At 41.8% G+C, this 26379-nt stretch overlaps 1 protein-coding gene across 9 annotated transcripts in view; it reads left to right on the top strand.

Annotated features, from left to right (window-relative positions):
- Positions 1–26379, top strand: part of LOC126356123 (protein LSM14 homolog A) — a 99437-nt gene that overhangs the window by 58672 nt on the left and 14386 nt on the right. For all 9 annotated transcript variants that reach the window (XM_050006822.1, XM_050006824.1, XM_050006831.1 and 6 more), the window contains exons 6-7: positions 303–423; positions 22458–22728. In XM_050006822.1, coding sequence (XP_049862779.1) covers positions 303–423; positions 22458–22728 — 392 coding nt within the window. The remainder of the gene's footprint in view (positions 1–302; positions 424–22457; positions 22729–26379) is intronic.

Below are 26379 nucleotides of genomic sequence, written 5' to 3'. Positions count from 1 at the left end.
AATAAAGCAAACAGCTTTGGCATGCATATTCAGTTCTGAACATATGCTGCTGCTGCTGCCACTGCCTAGTGGAAGATGATATTTTAGAATAATTGCACATCAGTATAAAGACATTTGGAGGCTTTGTAGTAGCAATAAGTAGTTCAACATGTGGATGATCTTGTAACACCTTTCTAGTGTTCTGAAAGCTAAACATAAATTTTATGCTGTTGTTACAATGAAATGAAATGAATGTGCATTTGGTATTTGGAATAATTCATAGTGACACTGCAATTACCTCTTTCATTTCAAACATTTTTCAGGCCAATGAGGACACTGCCAAATCAACATTACAGTCAGCAGTACACCCAACAGTACAGTCAGCAGAGAGATCGTGAAGTGGGTCAGGAAAGAAGTCGTGATACTGTCCAGAGGAATCAACAGGTTTGTCTTTATACATGGTTTATTCAGAAGTAAATCATAGCTTAGTAACATTTTCTGTCAGGGGAGAGTGGCTGTGCTAGATCATGCTGTTCAGTATGTTACCTTTGTTCCACTAAAATTTAGTGGTGGCCTGACTGAATAACTGTTAATGGCTTCAGATTTGTACAAGTGCATGCAGAATGTGTTCTCTGAAGCTGTGCTGCCTGACATTGACAGTTACTGCCACAGGTGGGAGGGTTGCCTGCAGAGGGGGGTGGGGGGGGTGGGGAAGGGGGCAGCTACCCTTGCTGAGAATTCATTTTGTGCACGAATATGAAAATTGGCATCTAACTGCACGGCCCAGATTTTTTACCGGGAAAATTTTTAAAGTGACATGAAAATAACAAAATTGTGTAAAAAGGTAATAAACTTATGTAAAGGAAGTTACAAAAGTAGAGCACTGAAAAACATCATGCAATTTTAATTACAGCCTCCTATAAAGGGTTATTCATTTGGAATGCCTTTTCTTTTTCTTTAAGAAATGGAACTCACTGAAGATAAAATAAATCTGTATCACCACTAGGTGTGCCAGTATAAAATGTTCTGTTTTTGTAAAAATGGAATACTAATTTTGAATATAAAAGTAAAACATTTTATTCAAAGTACTGACCATTGCTTCCTATACATTTTGACCACCTTTCTGGCAATTTGTGGACACCACACCAATAGAAACATTAGTCTCTTGAAGCAAACCAATCAGGCACCCAATTTTTGACTTTCTCATAGGAATCTGTGTTACTCAGGCAGTGCTTGTCCCATTGATGAAAACTAATGGCAATCGGAAGGGGCCAAATCTGATAAATATGGTGGGTGGGGTAGCAGTTCTCGAACAAGTGTTTTGATTGTATCTTGAACCAGTTTTGTGTGCACATGCATTGCCATGTAAACAAATTACTTTGCCATGTCTTCTGGCCCAGTCTGATATTTTTTCGATAAGTGCATAGTTCAAAACGATCATTTGTTATCTGTAGCAATTAGTATTCAGTTACACTAGTTTCTAGAAGCTCATTATACACCACACCTTTCTGATCCCACCAAACACAGACCATTGTCTTCTTGCTGAATCGACCTGGTTTTCCAGTCGATGTTGATTGTCCTGGATTAACCCATGATTTTTCCCATTTACAATTATTAAAATAAATCAATTTTTCATAATCAGTAACAGTTGGATGCAAAATAGTTTTTCTTTCATGTCTTTGAAGCCACATTTGAGAAATGGTTTTCAGTTTTCCATCTGTCTTTCATTCAATTCATATGGCACCCATTTTCCACACTTTTGGATCTTTCCCATAGCTTTCAAATGGTGAGAAATTGTGCAACATTTAGCATTGATGCCATTTGCTTCTGACTGTCCGTTCTTCATCCAATGTTGCTTGAAATTCGGTGTCTTCGAACTATTTTGGTGGTCTTCCACGTTCTTCATTTCTTATATCAAAATAATTGTTTCTGAACCGTTCAAACAATCTCTTGCATGTTGCTTCTGATAGTGTGATCACCATATGCCTCGACAAGCATTTGATGCGACTCTGCAGCACTTTTTTCGAATGAAAACAAAAAATTAATCCTTTCTGCAAATAATCACTTTCTGGCATTAACATGATGAAAGCATGATATTTGTTCTATGACTTGATGTATACAAAATATTTTTGACGATTGTCATACCAACGAAACAAAAAAAGAAGCGTCATTCACAACAAATTTTCCCTATCTACATAGTTGTATCTTAACTCGTTTCATACCAGTACACCTGGTAAACTGCTAACCTGGTTCACAGTGGCAATGAAAATTGACTTTTGGTATTTCATGTAATAGACAGAATTTTAAAAAAAAGTATGTCTTCATACAGCTTAATGTGTGGTGCGCAAATACCCAGGATATATTCATCCAGTGTTTGCTAATAAAAGCATTTAATGACGTGCAACAAATGTCTCACAATTTCAGCCCTTACAGGTCTTGACACTGTCCCACAAAATAAAGGAAAAATACACTCCTGGAAATTGAAATAAGAACACCGTGAATTCATTGTCCCAGGAAGGGGAAACTTTATTGACACATTCCTCGGGTCAGATACATCACATGATCACACTGACAGACCCACAGGCACATAGACACAGGTAACAGAGCATGCACAAAGTCGGCACTAGTACAGTGTATATCCACCTTTCGCTGCAATGCAGGCTGCTATTCTCCCATGGAGACGATCGTAGAGATGCTAGATGTAGTCCTGTGGAACGGCTTGCCATGCCATTTCCACCTGGCACCTCAGTTGGACCAGCGTTCGTGCTGGACGTGCAGACCGCGTGAGACTACGCTTCATCCAGTCCCAAACATGCTCAATCAGGGACAGATCGGGAGATCTTGCTGGCCAGGGTAATTGACTTACACCTTCTAGAGCACGTTGGGTGGCACGGGATACATGCGGACGTGCATTGCCCTGTTGGAACAGCAAGTTCCCTTGCCGGTCTAGGAATGGTAGAACGTTGGGTTCGATGACGGTTTGGATGTACCGTGCACTATTCAGTGTCCCCTCGACGATCACCAGAGGTGTACGGCCAGTGTAGGAGATGGCTCCCCACACCATGATGCCGGGTGTTGGCCCTGTGTGTCTCGGTCGTATGCAGTCCTGATTGTGGCGCTCACCTGCACGGCGCCAAACACGCATACGACCATCATTGGCACCAAGGCAGAAGCGACTCTCATCGCTGAAGACGACACGTCTCCATTCGTCCCTCCATTCACACCTGTCGCGACACCACTGGAGGCGGGCTGCACGATGTTGGGGCGTGAGCGGAAGACCGCCTAACAGTGTGCGGGACCGTAGCCCAGCTTCATGGAGACGGTTGCGAATGGTCCTCGCCGATACCCCAGGAGCAACAGTGTCCCTAATTTGCTGGGAAGTGGCGGTGCGGTCCCCTATGGCACTGCGTAGGTCCCTACGGTCTTGGCGTGCATCCGTGCGTCGCTGCGGTCCGGTTCCAGGTCGACGAGCACGTGCACCTTCCGCCGACCACTGGCGACAACATCGATGTACTGTGGAGACCTCACGCCCCACGTGTTGAGCAATTCGGCGGTACGTCCACCCGGCCTCCCGCATGCCCACTATACGCCCTTGCTCAAAGTCCGTCAGCTGCACATACGGTTCACGTCCACGCTGTCGCGGCATGCTACCAGTGTTAAAGACTGCGATGGAGCTCCGATGGCCACGGCAAACTGGCTGACACTGACGGCAGCGGTGCACAAATGCTGCGCAGCTAGCGCCATTCGACGGCCAACACCGCGGTTCGTGGTGTGTCCGCTGTGCCGTGCGTGTGATCATTGCTTGTACAGCCCTCTCGCAGTGTCCGCAGCAAGTATGGTAGGTCTGACACACCGGTGTCAATGTGTTCTTTTTTCCATTTCCAGGAATGTATTTTACCGTGCACTTAACTTTTACTGTTCATTCAGTAAAACTCTCTCGTTAGGCACGACATCTTAACTTTGTAAGGAAGTAATAACTCCATGCACAACACTTCCGCAGACAGGATCCACATATACCACAGAATGTACTTGGAAAAATTGCCTCTTTGTACAACATGCAGCTCAAGAGCCTTCATAAATGTTGAGGTGCATGAAAAACTTGCATTTGCTTAAAACGGAGTGAAAATTACCCAGACCACTGTAATTCAGTGTTAGGTAATGAGAGCACTTAGTGACTTTCAACAAACCTTAAACACAATTTTAAGGCTTTTTAACTTTCCTCATTTACATGCTTGGTATTAAATCAATACATTAACTCATTTGTAAAGTAACCATGATTTTGAAGCTATTTTGTACGTGGAATGTAACTGCCTAAGAGCTAAAATTGCATCGAATGGCATGCATAATGCAAAAGTGAGAGGATGTTAATGAACATGATGTGCTTATGGTTACAAAACATGTCAACAGTTGCTGGAACTGGAGTGTGGGCTTAAATATTTTCCAAGACCTTAGAAAAGATTATAAAAATTTTGGCATACGAATATCGATAACTCATAAATGAACATTACGTTGGTACAATGTCACCATCACAAAATAATGGCAAAATGAAGCCCTTATTGTGCATTTTTGTGCATTCTTGTGCATTCCAGACTTAAAAATGCAAAATTGAGGAAAATGTAGAATTGAGGAAGATATTAAGTTCAAAGATAAGCAAAATGTGTAATTAGCATATATGATAAAAATTGTAATTTTCTTCTGTATGTTCTATAAAATCTGTGTAATTGAAGGAAACTGAATTTCCAGTGAAGGCAGTGGACTTTCATCGGATACATAACAAGTAAAAACACATCAAAAAACTGAAATTGATACCTGGATACACCTCCCCCCATGAGACATGGACCTTGCCGTTGGTGAGGAGACCTGCGTGCCTCAGCGATACAGATACCTGTACCGTAGGTGCAACCACAACGGAGGAGTATCTGTTGAGAGGCCAGACAAATGTGTGGTTCTTGAAGAGGGGCAGCAGCCTTTTCAGTAGTTGCAGGGGCAACAGTCTGGATGATTGACTGATCTGACCTTCTAACAATAACCAAAACGGCCTTGCTGTGCTGGTACTGCGAACGGCTGAAAGCAAGGGGAAACGACGGCCATAATTTTTGCCGAGGGCATCCAGCTTTACTGTATGATTAAATGATGGTGTCCTCTTGGGTAGAATATTCCGGAGGTAAAATAGTCCCCCATTCAGATCTCCGGGCGGGGACTACTCGAGGATGTCGTTATCAGGAGAAAGAAAACTGGTGTTCTACCAATTGGAGCGTGGAATGTCAGATCCCTTAATCAGGCAGGTAGGTTAGAAAATTTAAAAAGGGAAATGGATAGGTTAAAGTTACATATAGTGGGAATTAGTGAAATTCAGTGGCAGGAGGAACAAGACTTCTGGTCAGGTGACTACAGGGTTATAAATACAAAATCAAATAGGGGTAATGCAGGAGTAGGTTTAATAATGAATAGGAAAATAAGAATGCGGGTAATCTACTACAAACAGCATAGTGAATGCATTATTGTGGCCAAGATAGATACGAAGCCCACACCTACTACAGTAGTATAAGTTAATATGCCAACTAGCTCTGCAGATGACGAAGAAATAGAAGAAATGTATGATGAAATCAAAAAATTAGTCAGATAGTGAAGGGAGATGAAAATTTAATAGCCATGGGTGACTGGAATTAAAGTGTAGGAAAAGGGAGAGAAGGAAATGTAAAAGGTGGATATGGATTAGGGCCAAAAAATGAAGGAGAAAGTCGCTTAGTAGAATTTTACAGAGATTTAGGAACCCGGTTTTAAATTGGAAGACATTTCCGGGGGGCAGATGTGGACTAAGACCACAATCTATTGGTTATGACCTGTAGATTAAAACTGAAAAAACTGCAAAAAGGTGGGAATTTAAGGAGATGGGACCAGGATAAACTGAAAGAACCAGTGGTTGTGCAGAGTTTCAGGGAGAGCATAAGGGAACAATTGACATGAATGGGAGAAAGAAATACAGTAGAAGAAGAATGGGTAGCTTTCAGGGATGAAGTAGTGAAGGCAGCAGAGGATCAAGTAGGTAAAAAGACGAGGGCTAGTAGAAATCCTTGGGTAACAGAAGAAATATTGAATTTAATTGATGAAAGGAGAAAATATAAAAATGCAGTAAATGAAGCAGGCAAAAAGGAATACAAACGTCTCAAAAATGAGATCGACAGGAAGTGCAAAATGGCTAAGCAGGGATGGCTAGAGGACAAATGTAAGGATGTAGAGGCTTATCTCACTAGGGGTAAGATAGATACTGCCTACAGGAAAATTAGACCTTTGGAGAGAAAAGAACCACTTCTATGAACATAAAGAGCTCAGATGGAAACCCAGTTCTAACCAAAGAACAGAAAACAGAAAGCAGAAAGGTGGAAGGAGTATATAGAGAGTCTATACTAGGGTGATGTACTGGAGGACAATATTATGGAAATGGAAGAGGATGTAGATGAAGATGGAATGGGAGATACGATACTGCGTGAAGAATTTGACAGAGCACTGAAAGACCTGAGTCGAAAAAAGGCCCCTGGAGTAGACAACATTCCATTGGAACTACTGACGGCCTTGAGAGAGCCAGTCCTGACAAAACTCTACCATCTGGTGAGCAAGACGTATGAAAGAAGCGAAATACCCTCAGACTTCAAGATTACTATAATTATTCCAATCCCAAAGAAAGCAGGTGTTGACAGATGTGAAAATTACCGAACTATCAGTTTAATAAGTCACAGCTGCAAAATACTAACACGAATTCTATACAGACGAATGGAAAAACTAGAAGCAGCCGACCTCGGGGAAGATCAGTTCCGATTCAGTAGAAATACTGGAACACGTGAGGCAATACTGACCTTAAGACTTAGCTTGGAAGAAAGATTAAGGGAAGGCAAACCTATGTTTCTAGCTTTTGTAGACTTAGAGAAAGCTTTTGACAATGTTAATTGGAATACTCTTTCAAATTCTAAAGGTGCAGGGGTAAAATACAGGGAGCGAAAGGCTGTTAACAATTTGTACAGAAACCAGATGGCAGTAATAAGTTGAGGTGCATGAAAGGGAAGCAGTGCTTGGAAAGGGACTGAGACAGGGTTGTAGCCTCCCACCGATGTTATTCAATCTGTATATTGAGCAAGCAGTAAAGGAAACAAAAGAAAAATTTGGAGAAGGTATTAAAGTCCATGGAGAAGAAATATAAACTTTGAGGTTCGCCGATGACATCGTAATTCTGTCAGAGACAGCAAAGGACTTGGAAGAGCAGCTGAACGGAATGGACAGTGACCTGAAAGGAGGATATAAGATGAACATCAACAAAAGCAAAACGAGGATAATGGAATGTAGTCGAATTAAGTTGGGTGATGCTCCAGGAATTAGATTAGGAAGTGAGACACTTAAGTAGTAAAGGAGTTTTGCTATTTGGGGAGCAAAGTAACTGATGATGGTCGAAGTAGAGAGGATATAAAATGTAGACTGGCAATGGCAAGGAAAGCGTTTCTGAAGAATAGAAGTTTGCTAACATCGAGTATAGATTTAAGTGTCAGGAAGTTGTTTCTGAAAGTATTTGTATGGAGTGTAGCCATGTATGGAAGTGAATCATGGCCGATAAATAGTTTGGACAAGAAGAGAATAGAAGCTTTCGAAATGTGGTGCTACAGAAGAATGGTGAAGATTCGATGGGTAGATCGTATAGCTAATGAGGTATTGAAAAGAATTGGGGAGAAGAGGAGTTTGTGGCGCAACTGGATGAGGAGACCGGTTGGTAGGACATGTTCTGAGGCATCAAGGGATCACCAATTTAGTATTGGAGGGCAGCGTGGAGGGTAAAAATCGTAGAGGGAGACCAGATGAATACACCAAGCAGATTCAGAAGGATGTAGGTTGCAGTAGGTACTGGGAGATGCAGCTTGCACAGGATAGAGTAGTGTGGAGAGCTGCATCAAACCAGTCTCAGGACTGTAGACCACAACAACAACATGTTACATGATGCCAATACTCAACGGTAGTAAAGTCTACTTTATCCATTTCATAGTCTTTAAGATATACTTTTTAAATTTATTAACAACAATATTTTTTGACCTTCCTAATGGGTAATATTAATGAATATAGTAACAGAGGTGGCTTTTATGTTATGCAGAGTTTTTGAAAAATTTCATTCATTTATCTATGATTGTTTATATTATTAGGGGGCATATGCACTGAAAATTTGTTTGTGGGAAATTTACCTTTAAGAGAGAACTTTTAAGATGTTACTTACAGTTAATTAAAACAGTCCTGCTGCATATGATGGCATTTCTTTGGCTTCTTGCAGGTCTTCCAGCTTTTTCACGTCCCTGGATGTTTGTCTTGCTTTCTTAGCCGATGCAGACAGGTCTGCAGCTAAAATGGCCATCATTATTTTATCGCAATACCATAGCCCAGTGTTCATATTTTCACCAGGATTAATTCCCAGCTTTTACAGTACCCAACACGTTCCAATATTACCACAATTGAATGTAATAACAGCAGCATTAACTTCTAGTTGCCTTGTATGCATGCCTACAAATACAGTTTTAGGAAGGCGGTTTCAAATTATGCTGTTGAAACATTCATTGGGTTCTGAGTCTGCCCATGCAGACATTTCCTTAGGTCAGGATGAGTCAGGTCTCTGAAAATAGGTTTAATTGCTGTAAGAACAGCAGCAGGAAGAGAATGCTGGTGAGAATAAGATTTTCCTGTTGCCTAAGCCCTATTGTATTTGCACCACGAATTTTCTCCTGATGGACGCATCCATGACATGGCTTATCAGTAGAGAGCTTACGGAAGAAGATGGCCCAAACATCTCTATTCATTGCCTCCAGATTTTCTTTTTCTCCTAATTGCCTGCTGTTAGTATACCTGCAAGTTTTCTATTTCAGTTTTAGTGAACCGACCCTGTCTGGTCAGTGATTTTCCATCTTCTACTTTTTTCCTCTCATATCAACATTGTTTTCTCAGCCTTGTTCCCAAACATTTTTGAGCATGACCTACACATAATATTTTGTTAATAATGGCATCTCCATATGGCCTAGGGTTCACTGCATTGTTGTATGCCTAGTCTCACCATCGGCCAAATATTTGGTGTACCGTATGTCTACATCTACATGACTACTCTGCAATTCACATTTAAGTGCTTGGCAGAGGGTTCATCGAACCACAATCATACTATCTCTCTACTATTCCACTCCCGAACAGCGAGCGGGAAAAACGAACACCTAAACCTTTCTGTTCGAGCTCTGATTTCTCTTATTTTATTTTGATGATCATTCCTACCTATGTAGGTTGGGCTCAACAAAATATTTTCGCATTCGGAAGAGAAAGTTGGTGACTGAAATTTCGTAAAAAGGTCTCGCCGCGACGAAAAACGTCTATGCTGTAATGACTTCCATCCCAACTCGTGTATCATATCTGCCACACTCTCTCCCCTATAACGCGATAATACAAAACGAGCTGCCCTTCTTTGCACCCTCTCGATGTCCTCCGTCAATCCCACCTGGTAAGGATCCCACACCGCGCAGCAATATTCTAACAGAGGACGAACGAGTGTAGTGTAAGCTGTCTCTTTAGTGGACTTGTTGCATCTTCTAAGTGTCCTGCCAATGAAACGCAACCTTTGGCTCGCCTTCCCGACAATATTATCTATGTGGTCCTTCCAACTGAAGTTGTTTGTAATTTTAACACCCAGGTACTTAGTTGAATTGACAGCCTTGAGAATTGTACTATTTATCGAGTAATCGAATTCCAACGGATTTCTTTTGGAACTCATGTGGATCATCTCACACTTTTCGTTATTTAGCGTCAACTGCCACCTGACACACCATACAGCAATCTTTTCTAAATCGCTTTGCAGCTGATACTGGTCTTCGGATGACCTTACTAGACGGTAAATTACAGCATCATCTGCGAACAACCTAAGAGAACTGCTCAGATTGTCACCCAGGTCATTTATATAGATCAGGAACAGTAGAGGTCCCAGGACGCTTCCCTGGGGAACACCTGATATCACTTCAGTTTTACTCGATGATTTGCCGTCTATTACTACGAACTGCGACCTTCCTGACAGGAAATCACGAATCCAGTCGCACAACTGAGACGATACCCCATAGCTCCGCAGCTTGATTAGAAGTCGCTTGTGAGGAACGGTGTCAAAAGCTTTCCGGAAATCTAGAAATACGGAATCAACTTGAGATCCCCTGTCGATAGCGGCCATTACTTCATGCGAATAAAGAGCTAGCTGCGTTGCACAAGAACGATGTTTTCTGAAGCCATGCTGATTACGTGTCAATAGATCGTTCCCTTCGAGGTGATTCACAATGTTTGAATACAGTATATGCTCCAAAACCCTACTGCAAACCGACGTCAATGATATAGGTCTGTAGTTAAATGGATTACTCCTACTACCCTTCTTGAACACTGGTGCGACCTGCGCAATTTTCCAATCTGTAGGTACAGATCTATCGGTGAGCGAGCGGTTGTATATGAGTGCTAAGTAGGGAGCTATAGTATCAGCGTAATCTGAAAGGAACCTAATCGGTATACAATCTGGACCTGAAGACTTGCCCGTATCAAGCGATTTGAGTTGCTTCGCAACCCCTAAGGTATCTACTTCTAAGAAACTCATGCTAGCAGATGTTCGTGTTTCAAATTCTGGAATATTCCATTCGTCTTCCCTGGTGAAGGAATTTCGGAAAACTGCGTTCAATAACTCCGCTTTAGCGGCGCAGTCGTCGATAACAGTACCATCGGCACTGCGCAGCGAAGGTATTGACTGCGTCTTGCCGCTTGTGTACTTTACATACGACCAGAATTTCTTCGGATTTTCTACCAAATTTCGAGACAATGTTTCGTTGTGGAACCTATTAAAGGCATCTCGCATCGAAGTACGTGCCAAATTTCGCGCGTCTGTAAATTTTAGCCCATCTTCAGGATTTCGCGTTCTTCTGAACTTCGCATGCTTTTTCCGTTGCCTCTGCAACAGCGTTCGGACCTTTTTTGTGTACCACGGGGGATCCGTTCCATCTCTTACCAATTTGAGGTATGAATATCTCAATTGCTGTTGCTACTATATCTTTGAATTTGAGCCACATCTCGTCTACATTCGCATAGTCAGTTCGGAAGGAATGGAAATTGTCTTTTAGGAAGGCTTCTAGTGGTACTTTATCCGCTTTTTTAAATAAAATTATTTTGCGTTTGTTTTTGATGGATTTGGAAGAAATGGTATTGAGCCTAGCTACAATGACCTTGTGATCACTAATCCCTGTATCAGTCATGATGCTCTCTATCAGCTCTGGATTGTTTGTGGCCAAGAGGTCAAGTGTGTTTTCGCAACCATTTACAATTCGCGTGGGTTCGTGGACTAACTGCTCTACATAATTTTCGGAGAATGCATTTAGGACAATCTCGGAAGACGTTTTGTGCCTACCACCGGTTTTGAACAAGTATTTTTGCCAACATACCGAGGGTAGGTTGAAGTCCCCACCAACTATAACCGTATGAGTGGGGTATTTATTTGTTACGAGACTCAAACTTTCTCTGAACTGTTCCGCAACTGTATCATCGGAGTCTGGGGGTCGGTAGAAGGAGCCAATTATTAACTTAATTCGGCTGTTAAGTATAACCTCCACCCCTACCAATTCGCACGGAGTATCTACTTCGACTTCACTACAAGATAAACCACTACTGACAGACACCAACACTCCACCACCAATTCTGCCTAATCTATCTTTCCTGAACACCGTCTGAGACTTCGTAAAAATTTCTGCAGAACTTATTTCAGGCTTTAGCCAGCTTTCTGTACCTATAACGATATCAGCTTCTGTGCTTTCTATTAGCGCTTGAAGCTCAGGGACTTTTCCAGCGCAACTACAACAATTTACAACTATAATTCAGACTGTTCCTTGATCCAAGCACGTCCTGTAATTGCCAAGCACCCTTTGACATTGCAGCCCATCCCGCACTTTCCCGAGGCCTTCTAACCTAAAAAACTGCCCAGTCCACGCCACACAGCCTCCGCTACCCGTGTAGCCGCCAGCTGAGTGTAGTGAACTCCTGACCTATTCAGCGGAACCCGAAACCCCACCACCCTATGGCGCAAGTCAAGGAATCTGCAGCCAATACGGTCGCAAAACCGTCTGAGCCTCTGATTCAGACCCTCCACCCGGCTCTGCACCAAAGGTCCGCAGTCGGTTCTGTCAACGATGCTGCAGATGGTGAGCTCTGCCTTCATCTCGTAAGCAAGACCGGCAGCCTTCACCAAATCAGATAGCCGCTGGAATCCAGAGAGAATTTCCTCAGATCCAAAGCGACACACGTCATTAGTGCCGACATGTGCCACCACCTGCAGCTGGCTGCACCCTGTGCTCTTCATGGCATCCGGAAGGACCCTTTCGACATCAGGAATGACTCCTCCCGGAATGCACACGGAGTGCACACTGGATTTCTTCCCCTCCTTAGCCGCCATATCCCTAAGGGGCCCCATTACGCGCCTAACATTGGAGCTCCCAACTACCAGTAAGCCAAACCTCTGCGATTGCCCGGACCTTGAAGGCTGAGAATGATCCTCTGAAACAGGGCAGGCAGCTGCATCTGGCTCAGCCAGAGACAGTGCCTGAAACCGGTTTGTCAGACGCACCGGGGAGGCTTTCTGGTCAGCTTCCGGGGACGCCTTTCGCTGCCTGCCACGCCTTGGAACGACCTCCCAATCAACCACAGGCGAGGGCTCAGCCCCACTGCGGGCAGCAACCGGGGCAACCACAGCGGCAGACCGATCTGGGGACAGACGGGATGAGGTTGACATCCCCGTGATACCCGAGTCCGGCTCCCCACAGTGGTGCCCATTGGCAACAGCCTCAAGCTGCGCGACCGAAGTCAGCGCCGATTGCAGCTGTGAGCGAAGGGATGCCAAGTCAGCCCTCATCCGAACACAGCAATGAAATATTTGTTGTTGTCTACGAACTTCCATGTTGCCACTTGTTCCTTTAAAATTAGCCAGAGTTGTGTTCTTTATGTTCATTGACTTTACATCATCTGCAATATTTAGACATTATCCACACATCTAACACTTTACCAGTGTCTACACACTTGACAGTCACTACTCTATTCAGAGAAGTATGTCCTCTTTTCTGCCAACTTCCATAGAGTGCAACTGCAATGTCCAAACATCCATCATTTTCTTCCACTGTTTCCCTAGCTGCAAGTTTCATGTTTTCCTCACTGGCCTCACATACAGCTTTCTCTAATATTGCAGTCAGTTTTTCAGTTATTTGGTGGTTGATGTAACTTCCTCACTAAACAAAATGTTCCCTCTGCAGCCATGCCCTTGCCAATGGATCGTAAGGCACAAACTGATCCAGTATTGATTTCATAAGGGCCACTTGTATCTGGTTTCGAAGAACTCATAAATGAAATCACAGCTGAGCATTTAGTGTAAATTAAATCCAAAGTAATTGCTAGGCCCTTTCTCCCCCTGTCACTCCCACAAATTTTCACTCTCTGTAACTCACCACACTGTCCACATTGTTCAAATTTAGAATCTGATAATATACTCAAATTTATAATTGTTACTACACCCCTTGTCACAACAAAGTCATTGTAACACCCTTGAAATGGGGAGAGCTTCTTTGATGATGCACTTATTGAAGAATTACAATTACAAACATTGTTGCCAGTTGACATAACCTCTTGTACAGAAAGCTTTCTAAACTTGTTTCCTCTAAATTGTCGTTTCTTGAAAATGCCTTTACATTTCGTCATCTTCAATAAACACAACAAAACACACGTAAACAAGCACTGCAAACGTAAGTATAACTACTTGCAATCACACTCGTACCAAACTAACCGCGTGTTTCAAATTTTGTTGTTCACGAACAGCAGAAACAATAGAATACCAACCGTTGCATTCCAAGGATAGCCAACACACTCTGGAGTAAAAAAATCTCTAACCTACCCAATGTAGGGGATATAAAGATCTAAAATATATGCAGAAAATCCTTTTCAGAATACTTGAATAAAACCTTAATCTATCGAAATACGATGAAAACTGAAAATAGAAAAAAATCTATGTGAACCACGGTGTGGTCCACTTAAACCTGTAGTGGCCTGTCCCCTGCCGGGCATCTCCAGCTCCCTTTTCATTGATTTTTGTCGTCTGTTGCAGTTCTCCATGGACCTGTCACACTAAGCGGCATCTTTAGCTGTGTCTCGACTGTCTTTACTCGTGGAGCATTGCCAATGCCTTTTGTTTCTCCACAGACAAAACCAGGTTTTATAAATTTCTGGTGGCACAACTGGTTTCTTTCTGTCTTCATATCTTGTGCTTGTTGCTCTTCAATTTGTTGAAACTACAAAATTCGTGGGGCTCATGCTCGATAAGAAACTTTCTTGGCCCTGACACGTGTCTTACACCATCCTTCAATGTCCTCATTGGTACTTCCTGGGGAGCAGATCAAACGACCCTCCTCAGTTTATACCTGTCTCTTGTCTGTTTGAAACTAGATTATGGGTGTTGCATTTATGCATCTGCACGTCCATCCCTCTTACGCCATCTCACTACTGTCCATCATAGCATCTGTTATGCTATTGGTGCATTCTACACTAGCCTTGTTGAGAGTTGGTATGCAGAAGCTGCCAAACTATTGCTGTCCTATTGCCGTGACTTTCTCCTCAGTGTATAAGCATGCCGTTTGTCATGCATGGCTACCCATCTTATGCCTCCTTAAAGTACACCTTTGATTGCCGGTATGGGGTGCTTCCCTCTTCTGTTACCTTCTGGAGTTTGCTTTAGGCTCTTGCTTCAGCAACTTAATTTCACACTACCTACAACTTTCCTGGTGGCTGTAAATCCTTCACCACCTTGGCTTTGTGTGGTGGCCCACGTTCACCTTGGTTTCCATTTGCTACCTAAGGACACTACTCCAGTCTCGCTCTATTGCCTCGAGTTTCATGATCTTTGCATGGAACTTCGCTTTAGTACCTCTATGTACGCTGATGGCTCTTGGACGGAGTGTGGTGTCAGGTGTTCCTTTCTCATTGGTGCTGATGTTTCTCGGTATTGGCTTCCGGAACATTTTTCAGTGTTTACAGTAGAGATCTCTACCATTTTATCAGGCCACGCAGTACATTCGGCGACACAGGCTTTCAGATTGCATTATATGCTGATAAAAAGTGCCCTTCAAAGCCTCTTGTGTGCTGTACATCATCCATCCTTCGGTGTGTTGGATTCAGGAAGGCTGTTACTTGCTCACTCCTGATGGAGTCACTGATGTTCATGGGGGTTCCTGGTCATTAGTCTGACAGGAAACGAGACTGATGACATTGCTGCCAAGGCTGCAGTCCTCGTACCTCAGCCTGTTAGTTCTTATGTTCTTTTAACTAGGTTGTGTGTTGGGCACTGCATTTTTAGCCATTGCCATTTGTTAATTGGTGCTCCACCACCATTTCGTGCACATTGTGCTCATCTTTTGACAGTCCACCACTTCCTGATGGAATGCAGTTTCTTTAACTGCTTGCGTTTTCATTTGGGCTTCCCCGTTGGTGAGTTGTTTCGGTTGTCAGTTTCTTTTTATCCATTGCAGTAGTATGGTGCAGACCATTTAATTTTTACTTCTGGATGTCTGTTGCATATTTTTCTCAACAGACCTGTTTTCTCTTATGTCAATTGGGATTGAGGTGTAAGTGTTTTTAAGTCTTACTCTTATACAGTTTTAATGGGGCATGTATATCCTAGTTGTTTTTGTGCCCTAAAACAAAACATTTATAGCTTCTGTGCCTCTTTATACTTCATAAACTAGTACTTAAGTAGTTTGTTGTAATAATTTCAAATGTTTCGTGGCCTAAGGTCTACAAACTGATGTGCATAACCCAGTAAGAGCTCACTAACTGGAAATGGCCAAACTGTTGAGTCTGTGTTCGAATTTAAAAGGTTGACAATCAATATTGTTCCTGAATACTCTACATCATAAATACATGCAAAACAGACAAGACTGCATTACATGGCACAAAAGGTGGTGGCTGGGTCATTTGGTCACATGTTGGCACACTCTGGAACACTTAGCATGGACTGTTCTGTGTTTAGATTGGTGCCACAACCTCAGTAGGTGTATCGTAATTGGACGGTGAAGCTAAATGTTGCAAATAGTGGGCAGCACTTACCATGGGTTACATCAATATTTCCTCTCTGTTTCCCCTCTCTATAACAGCCTAAAATATTCCCTTCGCTACGCCACCAACAGTGATGTAAACTGCCTGTCGTTTGCGACACCTAAAATTCGTTCAGTCATATCAAATGTCAATAGGAAGAAAGCGCGACAGTCAAGCGATATATCAAGTAAAAATGTTGAATCGAGCTAAGCCATACTAGGAAGACATGTAGAATTAAAGAATTTCAGCATTGATGTTACGGGTTTTCACAGCAGTTTTGTATTTGTGGCATAGAATTGCAGAAAAACGTCAAATTGTAGAACATAAATTCGAAATTCCATTGATTGTGGAAATAACCATACCTTGTAACGTATGAACCTCACACCTTGCCATTGGTGGAGAGTCTTGCATTGTTCAGCAATACGGATAGCCATTTCATAGGTGTGCAACCATAATAGAGGAGTATCTGTGGAGAGTCCAGACAAAAGTGTGGTTCCTGAAGAGGTGCAGCAGCTTTTCAGTAGTTGCCTGGGCAACAGTCTGGGTGATAGACAGATCTGTCCTTCTAACATCAACTGAAATGGCCTTGCTGTGCGGATACTGCAAATGGTGAAAAGCAAGGGAAAACTGCAGCTGTAACTTTTCAAAGGGTATACAACTCTACTGTGTGGTTAAATGAGGGCATCCTCTTACATAAAATATTCTGGAGGCAAAGTAGTCCATTCGGATCTCCAGGTGGGGACTGCTCAGGAGGATGTCATTATCAGGAGAAACAAAACTGGCGTTCTACGGATCAGTGTGTGGAATGTCGAATCCCGTAATTGGGTTGATAGGTTATAGAAAATAAAAAAAGGGAAATCGATAGGTTAAAGTGACGTGTAGCGGGAGATGGTGAAGTTAAATGGCAGGAGGAACAGGACTCGGGTAAGGTAAATGCAGAGTTACAAATAAAAAATTAAATAAGACTATTGCAGGAGTAGGCTTAATGATTAAAAAAAATGATGATAGAAAGCTACAATGACCAGCATAGTGATGCAATGTGTTAAATTGCACATCTACCACAGTAGTAAAAGTTCATATGCCAGCTAGCTGTGCAGATGAGTGATTAAAGATATACATGATAAATTGAAAGAAATTTTTCAGATAGTCATGGGCGACTGGAATTAGATTGCAGGAAAAGTGAAGAGAACGAAAAATAATACGTGAATGTGGACTGGGGGAAAGGATTGAGAGGAAGCTGCCTGGTTGAATTCTGCATAGAGCATCATTTAATCATAGCTAGAACTTTAAGTATCATTAAAGGAGGAGGTATACGTGGAAGAGGCCTGGACATACTGGAAGGTTTCAGATTATGTAATGGTAGGACAGAGATTCAGGAACAAGATTTGAATTTGGCATCTCCAGGGTGAGAGGTGGATTCTGACCACAATTCATTGGTCATAGGAATTTAAGTTGATGGGATCTGGATAAACTGAAAGAGCCAGAACTTGTAGAGGGTTTGAGGGAGTGTAAGGAATGATACATGGTATGATACACGTTGTTGTTGTTGTTGTTGTTGTTGTTGTTGCCTTCAGTCCAGAGACTGGTTTGATGCAGCTCTCCATGCTACTCCATCCTGTGCAAGCCTCTTCTCAAAGTAACTACTGCAACACACATCCTTTAGAATCTGTGTAGTGTATTCATCCCTAGATATCCCTCTACAATTTTTACCCTCCATGTTTCTCTCCATTATTAAAATGGTGGTCCCTTGATGCCTTGGAACATGTCCTTCCAGCCGATCCCTTCTCCATGTAATCTTTGGCATTCTTTTGTGGCACCACATTTCAAAACCTTCTATTCTTGTCTAAGCTATTTATTGTTAATATTTCACTTCCATACATGGCTTCACACAATACAAATACTTTCAGAAAGGACTTCCTGACACTTAAATCTATACTCAGTGTTAACAAATTTCTCTCCTTCTGAAACGCTTTCCTTGTCTTAGCCAGTCTAAATTTTATATCCCCCCCTACTTCGACCATCATCAGTTACTTTGCTACCCAAATAGCAAAGCTCATTTACTACTTATTGTCTCATTTCCTAATACAATTCCCTCAGCATCACCTGATTTAATTAGACTACATTCCATAATCTTCGTTTTGCTTTCGTTGATTTTCATCTTGGTTAAAGACACTGCAATCTGGAAGAGCACTTCAACGGAACTGACAATGTTCGGCAATAGCAGATTCACTTGGCTGCTGTAATGGTGTGTGCCATTTATGCTCAGTACATCGGTGCTCCGCAGTCCTGATAGTTTGACCAATACATGCCATGCGACAGCTATAAGGAATGCAATATACACCCACCTTACTGAGCATAAACAGCACACAAGATTGCAGCAGCCAGGTAGATTTGTTATTGCCGAACAGTGCTTGGATACTGGCAACCCCATGCTATGTAACTATGCTATTTGCATGCACGTCCAGCTGTCGGGGCAGTGTTATTAAGGAGGCAGTAGAGATTAAATTAGTGAGCAACTTTGTAAACAGGGACGGAGGTTTTTGTTTACACTTTGTTTGGAATCCTGCTCTTTAAGCAGGGGGATAGTCAATGTTACCTCACCTGCTACTTCGTAGTATCGTTATCCATCTGACTTCAGTCATCTTTGGTGACACTAGCGTTCGGTGTATGTTATCTTCCCTGCATCAGTCTAAGAACCAAAGTTTTAAATTTGCCTCTACATCGTGCTGAAATATTGGCAGTCGCTGAAAATATTACCTGGCTGAATACCTGTAAGTTGTTTGAAAATTGACATTTTTTATTACAGGGAAGTTGCCCCTGTGCACTACTAGAATGGGGGCTGCTCCTTCTTAGCCTGTGGTGGCTGCCTTTTCTGCCAGCAATGGTCCCTTACCCTTTGAGCATCCCTCTTCCTACAAGGCAGCAAGTTCCTGCTGCTAGCCTTAGTAGGCAGATACCCTTTGTACCAATTCTACTGTACCAGTAACATGACTGGCCAGCCAGAGCCCCCAATATCCTGTGCATGAGTTGAGATCTTGAACTCCGTTCCATATTACACTGCTCCTAGAGGTGGGTGGGTCATTGCCAAACTTTGTTTCCATAACATAAGAAATCCATCAGTGGGAAAGTTCGCTCCTACATTATATGAAATTTTAAATTTATCATTGACTGTTAAATGATCGAACTGAACTGAACAATATTTTATTATTGTATGCGTTTCTGCAAGAACACACGCACAGTTGAAATTAGAAAGCTGTACAAAATACTCAGAAATCAATTTCCTGGTTGTGAATTCCTTGGTATCTGCTATAGTATGTATAGATCCACTATCCAACAGTGAAATTTGAAAATTTGTACTGATCTGTGTTAGTCCTGCTTGACACCAATTTTTATATTTCACTATTGGATAGTACATGTATTCCTAATACAGCTGATGCCAGGGAATTTGCAATTGGTGAATTTCAAAATAATTTCTCTTCAAATCCATGCATTTCCTCATTGTTTACAGTAGCTGAAATTTGTATTGCTGCAAATACAGATAAAGAATCAGTGTGTTCAGAAATGGAAGCTTGATAAAATTGTACACAAAAATGTAAAGCTTACCTGCATCAACATAGACTCAGTTAAGAAACCTACAATATAGTTGTGTTATAGCCAGTTTGGACTAAAATCTGAAGCATAATTTTCATGTAAAAGTGTTAGTTCCACTGAAATGTAGCTTCAACACTTAAGAGGTGTCACCTTCATCCAGCTTCCAGTTGTCATACCACAAATGTTTCACTGATGCTGCTCCAATGACCTTGTTCTCACTATCCACCATCTGTACCTCACTTTTTCTGGCATCAATTTCAATATCTAGATCACTTCATCTGTCTTTTATACTAATTAACACTTTCATCAGTTCGTTGCGAAAAGCAAAAATTTGTTCCAGTGTATACGCAAAATATGTGGAAGATCTTGGAGGTGGGTCAGTACAGGTTCCAACTTTCATATACCCTTGTTGCCAGATCTGTTAAGGCCTTGTCACCACTGCTGTGGGGGCTGAGTTGCCACTGTTACAGTAGGCAGAGTTTGAGAGTTGGTGAAGCAGGGTGCAGTACACTGCTAGGACAATTCTGCCACTATTACACAGCAATGCTCCAGGGTCAAGTAACAGGACAGGAGAATGAAGGTTCTACTACACTGCAACAAATTAGTAACAGTCTCACAAATGAGTTAAAAAGATTTATCTTTGTGACTTGTTGAATAACTAAATCTGCAACACTGTAGATGCAATTTACCAGTGAGCAACTGGCTGTTAACTTCTGAGAGTTCGCTAAACGACGTTCCCTGTCTGTCTCCCCTAGACGACGATCCACAACAAAAGGGTGGAGAGCTGCTCTTTAGTCATCTGAGTGCATTTGTCTGTTGTCATCCAGTCAATGGCAGATAGTCCTCAGCTGGCAATTGGCAAAGGCAAAGTTGATATCTTCATCCTCAGCAATGCTGATGGAACTCGTGCAAGTCGTGAGTCTCTGTGGCACTGGCACCAGCTTGTATCTCTGCAGCTGTGGTGCTTCTGCCATGGCTGTGCCATGTCCGGACGACACAGAACTGACGAATTAGTGTTGTTAGTCAACAGATAACACAGCAGTTCTGTTTTACCTGAAGGAATACAACCAGTATGGAGGCTCACAGTGTGCAAATTTCTACTTGCATTCCCAGCTTAAGGGGCTGAGCTGTGGCATGTATAACCTGACACATCATAAAGATGTGACTTGGATTATTCAGCCCACTACTCCAGATTAACTCTTAACAAAAGGTGTCACTGAAAGATCACCCACCTTCATGGAAAAAGTTAAGCCCAATTACCATAAGTTTAAAGTATAGTAAATATCACTTAAATTTGAAATTAGTATTTAATAGAAAGGGTGTTCATAATTAATTGTCCTAGGCAACGGCCTTGCTGCAGTGGATACACCGGTTCCCGTGAGATCATCGAAGTTAAGCGCAGACGGGTGTGATCGGCACTTGGATGGATGACCATCCAGGCTGCCATGCACTGTTGGCAATTTTCGGAGTGCACTCAGCCTCGTGATGCCAATTGAGGAGCTACTCGACCGAATAGTAGTGGCTTCGGTCAAGAATACCATCATAACGACCGGGAGAGCGATGTACTGACCCCACGCCCCTCCTACCTGCACCCTCCACTGAGGATGACACAGCAGTCGGATGGTCCCAGTAGGTCACACGTGGCCTGAAGATAGAGTGCTTTCTTTAATAATCAATTGTCCTAGCAGTACTTCAACTAGGAAGTGACAGTGCTAGTAAAGCAAAAAGAACAAGTCAAAAAGTGATTATAATAGTAGTACTTACCTTTATTTCTTGCTGATAAGTTTGTGAAAGTTCTGTCCACTTAAGCGGTATCCTCAGAACAAAGTTAGATGAACCAACTGTGACTAAATATCTGCTCAGTAATTGTTCGTAGCTAGGCTTTGCAGAAGTATGTACAAGGGAGCAGAATCAAAGACGTAAGCAGTGGCAATCAGGAATACTTCTGTGAATTCCCACGCATTTTGTGGCAAATGATTCGTTTAGCTAGTGTACTGAAGTACTGCATGGATCTTTGAACATTGGCTACAAAGATATTAGTTAGAAACCACCTCCCAAAATGTCTTCGATTTTATTTGGAAAGTTTATAAGGTGGTAATGGTGACATGGCTGCTCCGTGCAGATTAGCAGATGGCAGCCGTCTTTGAGACTAACGTGCATAATTAGTATGGCCACCAGGATTTGTGTTTGAATACCTTGTCTGTGTGCATTTCCATTAACTGTTGTAAGTCTGGCCTCCACCAGCTGCTGTGGCAGGGTCGTGTCCCACTAGCAACACTCGATGGTCTGTGTTATATTGTGCAATATTAAGGAAAACTTCAGAAAATTAACTCGGTCGTAACAGAAATGTTAAAATATGATAAATACATTGAAAGGTAATTACCCCGTCCATCAATTGTGTCTCAATTTTGTGATAATTGGAACTGGAAAGGAGATGTTACATTAAAAAAAAAAAACTATTTTTCATGGGTTACATTTAAAAAATGTCTCATAGCTTTGGAAACATTTTGAGACAATAATGTAATACTCATTTCTAATTCAACGTAATTGCACAGATTTTATGCTTTTTACTTTCAAAAACTGGAAGGTCTGCACAAATTTAATTTCAAATAAGCATCCTGTAGGTAAATATGTTCAGTAATTTACAGGTAGAAGAGAGATGCAGTAAATATTTTCCTCATTGAATTCACATGATGAGTTTTGTACACATTTTTTAAATGAAATATTATATTTGACAGAATGCAGTAACTCAACAAGCTCCACAACAGATGCAGCCTTTGCCCCAGCGCTTACCACAGCAGCGAGGTGGCTGGGGAAATAGAACAGGTGCAAGACGTAGCAGAGCCCGTGGAGGTGGATCGGGAAATGTTGGTGGTGGTATGGGTCGTCAGCAAGTGGGAACACCAACTGCCAAGGGAAAAACACTGAAATTTGATAGTGAATATGATTTTGAACAAGCAAATACAGAATTTGAAGAATTAAGGAGCCAGCTTGCGAAGACAAAGATAGGTGAGATCAGCAACATTACTTTTTCTCAAAAAATATAAAATACACAGCACTAGATATTGGCTAGTTGATGTTAATATGCTGTTTTTCCCAGTGAAAACATTTACTTAACCTTGTTAAGGCTGTGTGGCCACTTTGTGACAAACCACCTGTTGGCTTCTGCGGTGGTGGACTGGAGATGAGCTGATGGCCGCAGATTGTATCTGGCACACCAATATCCAAGGGCTGTCCTGGATGTTGGTGTGCTAGGTGCATCCAGTTTGTGGCTGCTGGCTTGGCTCAAGTCCACCATCTGCAATGGAGGGTGAAGCTTTCACTATACCAGCCACTTGTGCTGGCGAAACACCAGAACAGTCAAACGAATGTCTGCTGAAGACCCTGAGACAGAAGCCAACACGCAGTTAGTCATTCAATCAATTTTTAGTCCGTATTGTTAAATACTGCTGAATTTACTTCAGTGGATGTCTTTCATCTTTGAATCAGTTATTTCGTAATTTTGAAGCCTGGCCTACGTCTTGGTAGTGCAAATAAAACTTTTTTCTGTGTCATAAGATATTTCCATTTATTGATATCCAAAGTTACAGCTGTGCTTAAATATTCATTAATTTTCTGTTTGTATTGGTGGGCTAATGGTTTCTAACATTAAAGGGCTGAAGCTTGAGGAGGTTGCTGAAATCATTCATGTATAGGACTGTTGTTACAAATAAGGTCATTCAATAATGTATACTCTTACACAAATATGATTTAACAAAAAACATTGCAATGCAGACACATCTGTAATAATGACATTGTGTTACAAGACAATAGAAGGGATTTTTAAGTGACATAACTATAAAGTTAATACTTCTAAAATAAGAGCACAGGGTGTTACTTCAAAATAAAATCACTTAACCATGTAAGGTCATAGTCACCCAGATGTAGTCAAGGAATCGAAGCTCATTGCCAAAGGAGTAGAAAGAGGTGTAGATATACCTCAAAAACACATGTCACTACTAGACACTAAAGTTGTCAGAATCATAAAATAGGTAAGACTTGTTAAGGATCAGAAGAAAAAATACACATTATAAGGAATTGTGTTCATAAACTCTCTAAAAACTGTTCTCCATGTCACCCTAACAAGGAACACCAACCAGAAAACCAAGAAATAATAATTTCTGGCTGTGGACATTAAGGGTGCACATGGCCATAGCATAGGTGCAGCCTGAATTGGATATGTAATACATGAACTGTTTGAAACAGAAAACTAGCAGCAGAAAGGACATGGAACTAGGAGGGAAGAGAACATGTACATCTAAAAACAGGGGACAGGATTAACTGAATAGATAAAAATTGGCTGCTGCTGGCAGAAGTTTTGAAGGGGAAGAAACAGGTGTCAGGGTTGCCACAAGTTTCCCCAAGTGAAATTCTGTGATATTTCCCAGATTCCCAGACAAGTTAGAGCATTTTTCCCTGCAATCTCAAGGGTTAGTTTCGAGGTAAGTTGACAATATGTCTATGGTACAAGGAACAATAGTGCAAATGAGGAAATACCTAAAATGACTTGGAACCAGAGGGTGTTTCCTGATGTGAGCAAAAATCTTAAGTACTAACATTGGTATACTTTGTATTCAATTGCTTTTAGATGGAGAAAGCAAACCAAATGATATGTCGTTCACTAAGACCATGAATATCAATTTTTCAATAAAACCAAAGGCAATAGCCCTCCCACAACTAAATTTTCAGCCATATTGTTAGTCAGAAAATGAGAGCACACATACATTCACACAATCACTAAAGACAACTCATCCACATGACTGCCTTCTACAGCCACTGCGTCTACATTCTGAAAATCAGAACCAAAAAACCATTCCTCATGTCTCACTGCCTCCCGTAAGCAGCTGCTAGGCTAGTGGCAAGAAGTGGTGGCAGCAATGACTGCAAGCTGACGGGAGTGGTAGGAAGGGGACAAGCAGTAGGAATGAGGGAGTAGGGAAATGGTGCATGTGCTTGGCTGCACCCAGCCAGTGATGATGCATGATAGCTCAGTAAACAAACCATTTCATCTGCTGAGACAAAAACGAGATTTTCCAGTTTTTAAATTTCCTTATATTTCTCTAATGTGTTTGGAATTTACATGTTTCCAGTACATGTGACAACCCTGGGAGTGAAAGAAATGAACAGGTGAGATTTTGCAATGTGGAGCATTAACGAGTCAACCAGAAGTCCAGATCAGGGGAGACTTAGTGAACAGGATGAGAAGGAAACAAATTTTTGGGGACTGAACTGGATGAGATTCAATAGACCTGAGAGCTTAAAGGTAGAAGATAAATACACCAGTCATTGTGCACTAGTCTATAAGAATACAAAGCTAAAGGAATATAGTAAAACTTCACTTTTACACTATCCAAGGGACTTACAAAGTCAATTCCCACGTTTTACACTTGTTCCACAGTTTACACCATTTCTCAAGTCCTACTGGTTACGTGTAGGATCCCCTTTCACTTTCGTAGTTCCATATGATACAAGCAGATAAAAGGCAACAGAACACTTATTAGGAAATGGTTATTAAATAATAAAGTTTATCTGAATTTTGTGCTATGCTTCGCAGGGACATGACATTCACTGACACTTAAGCACAAATTCCACTAAAAATAATGCGAACCGAGTAGCTGCACATGTCCATTTAAGTGATAGCCAATTACATAACTTTAGCTTTGCAGTTTAAGTATTTATATTTGATGCCTACAAAAAGTGCAGGTCATATTTGTACTGCATTAACGATATCTCTCAAATTGTCACTTCAAGATAAACAGATGTTGGGTTTAGGATAAAGATTGGTCTGCATCCACAGCCAAGATTACAGGGACAGGTACCATACTACACATCAGAATTTTAAGCACACATTCACAAAACGTTAAGAAGCCATTTTTATGTATCCCCATGAACCATGGACCTTGCCATTAGTGGGGAGGCTAGCCTGCCTCACTGATGCAGATAGTCGTACCGTAGATGCAACCACAATGGAGGGGTATCTGTTGAGAGGCCAGAAAAACGTGTAGTTCCTGAAGAGGGGCAGCAGCCTTCTCAGTAGTTGCAGGGGCAACCATCCGAATGATTGACTTATCTGGCCTTGTAACAATATCCAAAACGGCCTTGCTGTGCTGGTACTGCGAACGGTTGAAAGCAAGGGGAAACGACAGCCGTAATTTTTACTGAGGGCATGCAGCTTTACTATATGGTTAATGATGGCAATGATGGCGTCCTCTAAAATATTCCGGAGGTAAAATAGTCTCCCATTCGGATCTCCGGGATGGGACTACTCAAGGAGGAAGAAAATATGCATTCTACAGATTGGAGCGTGGAATGCCCAATCCCTTAATCGGGCAGGTAGGTTAGAAAATTTAAAAAGGGAAATGGATAGGTTAAAGTTAGATACAGTGGGAATTGAAGTTCGGTGGCAGGAGGAACAAGATATTTGGTCAGGTGAATACAGGATTATAAATACAAAATAAAATAGGGGTAATGCAGGAGTAGGTTAAATAATGAATAAAAAAATAGTGCGGGTAAGCTGCTACAAACAGCATGGTGAACGCATTATTGTGGCCAAGATAGATACGAAGCCCACACCTACTACAGTAGTACAAGTTTATATGCCAACTAGCTCCGCAGATGACG

The sequence above is a fragment of the Schistocerca gregaria genome, chromosome 3, assembly GCF_023897955.1.
Source record: "Schistocerca gregaria isolate iqSchGreg1 chromosome 3, iqSchGreg1.2, whole genome shotgun sequence".
Lineage (NCBI taxonomy): Eukaryota > Metazoa > Arthropoda > Insecta > Orthoptera > Acrididae > Schistocerca > Schistocerca gregaria.
The sequence above is the reverse complement of the archived record's forward strand: the minus strand, read 5'-3'. Positions and strand labels throughout refer to the sequence as shown.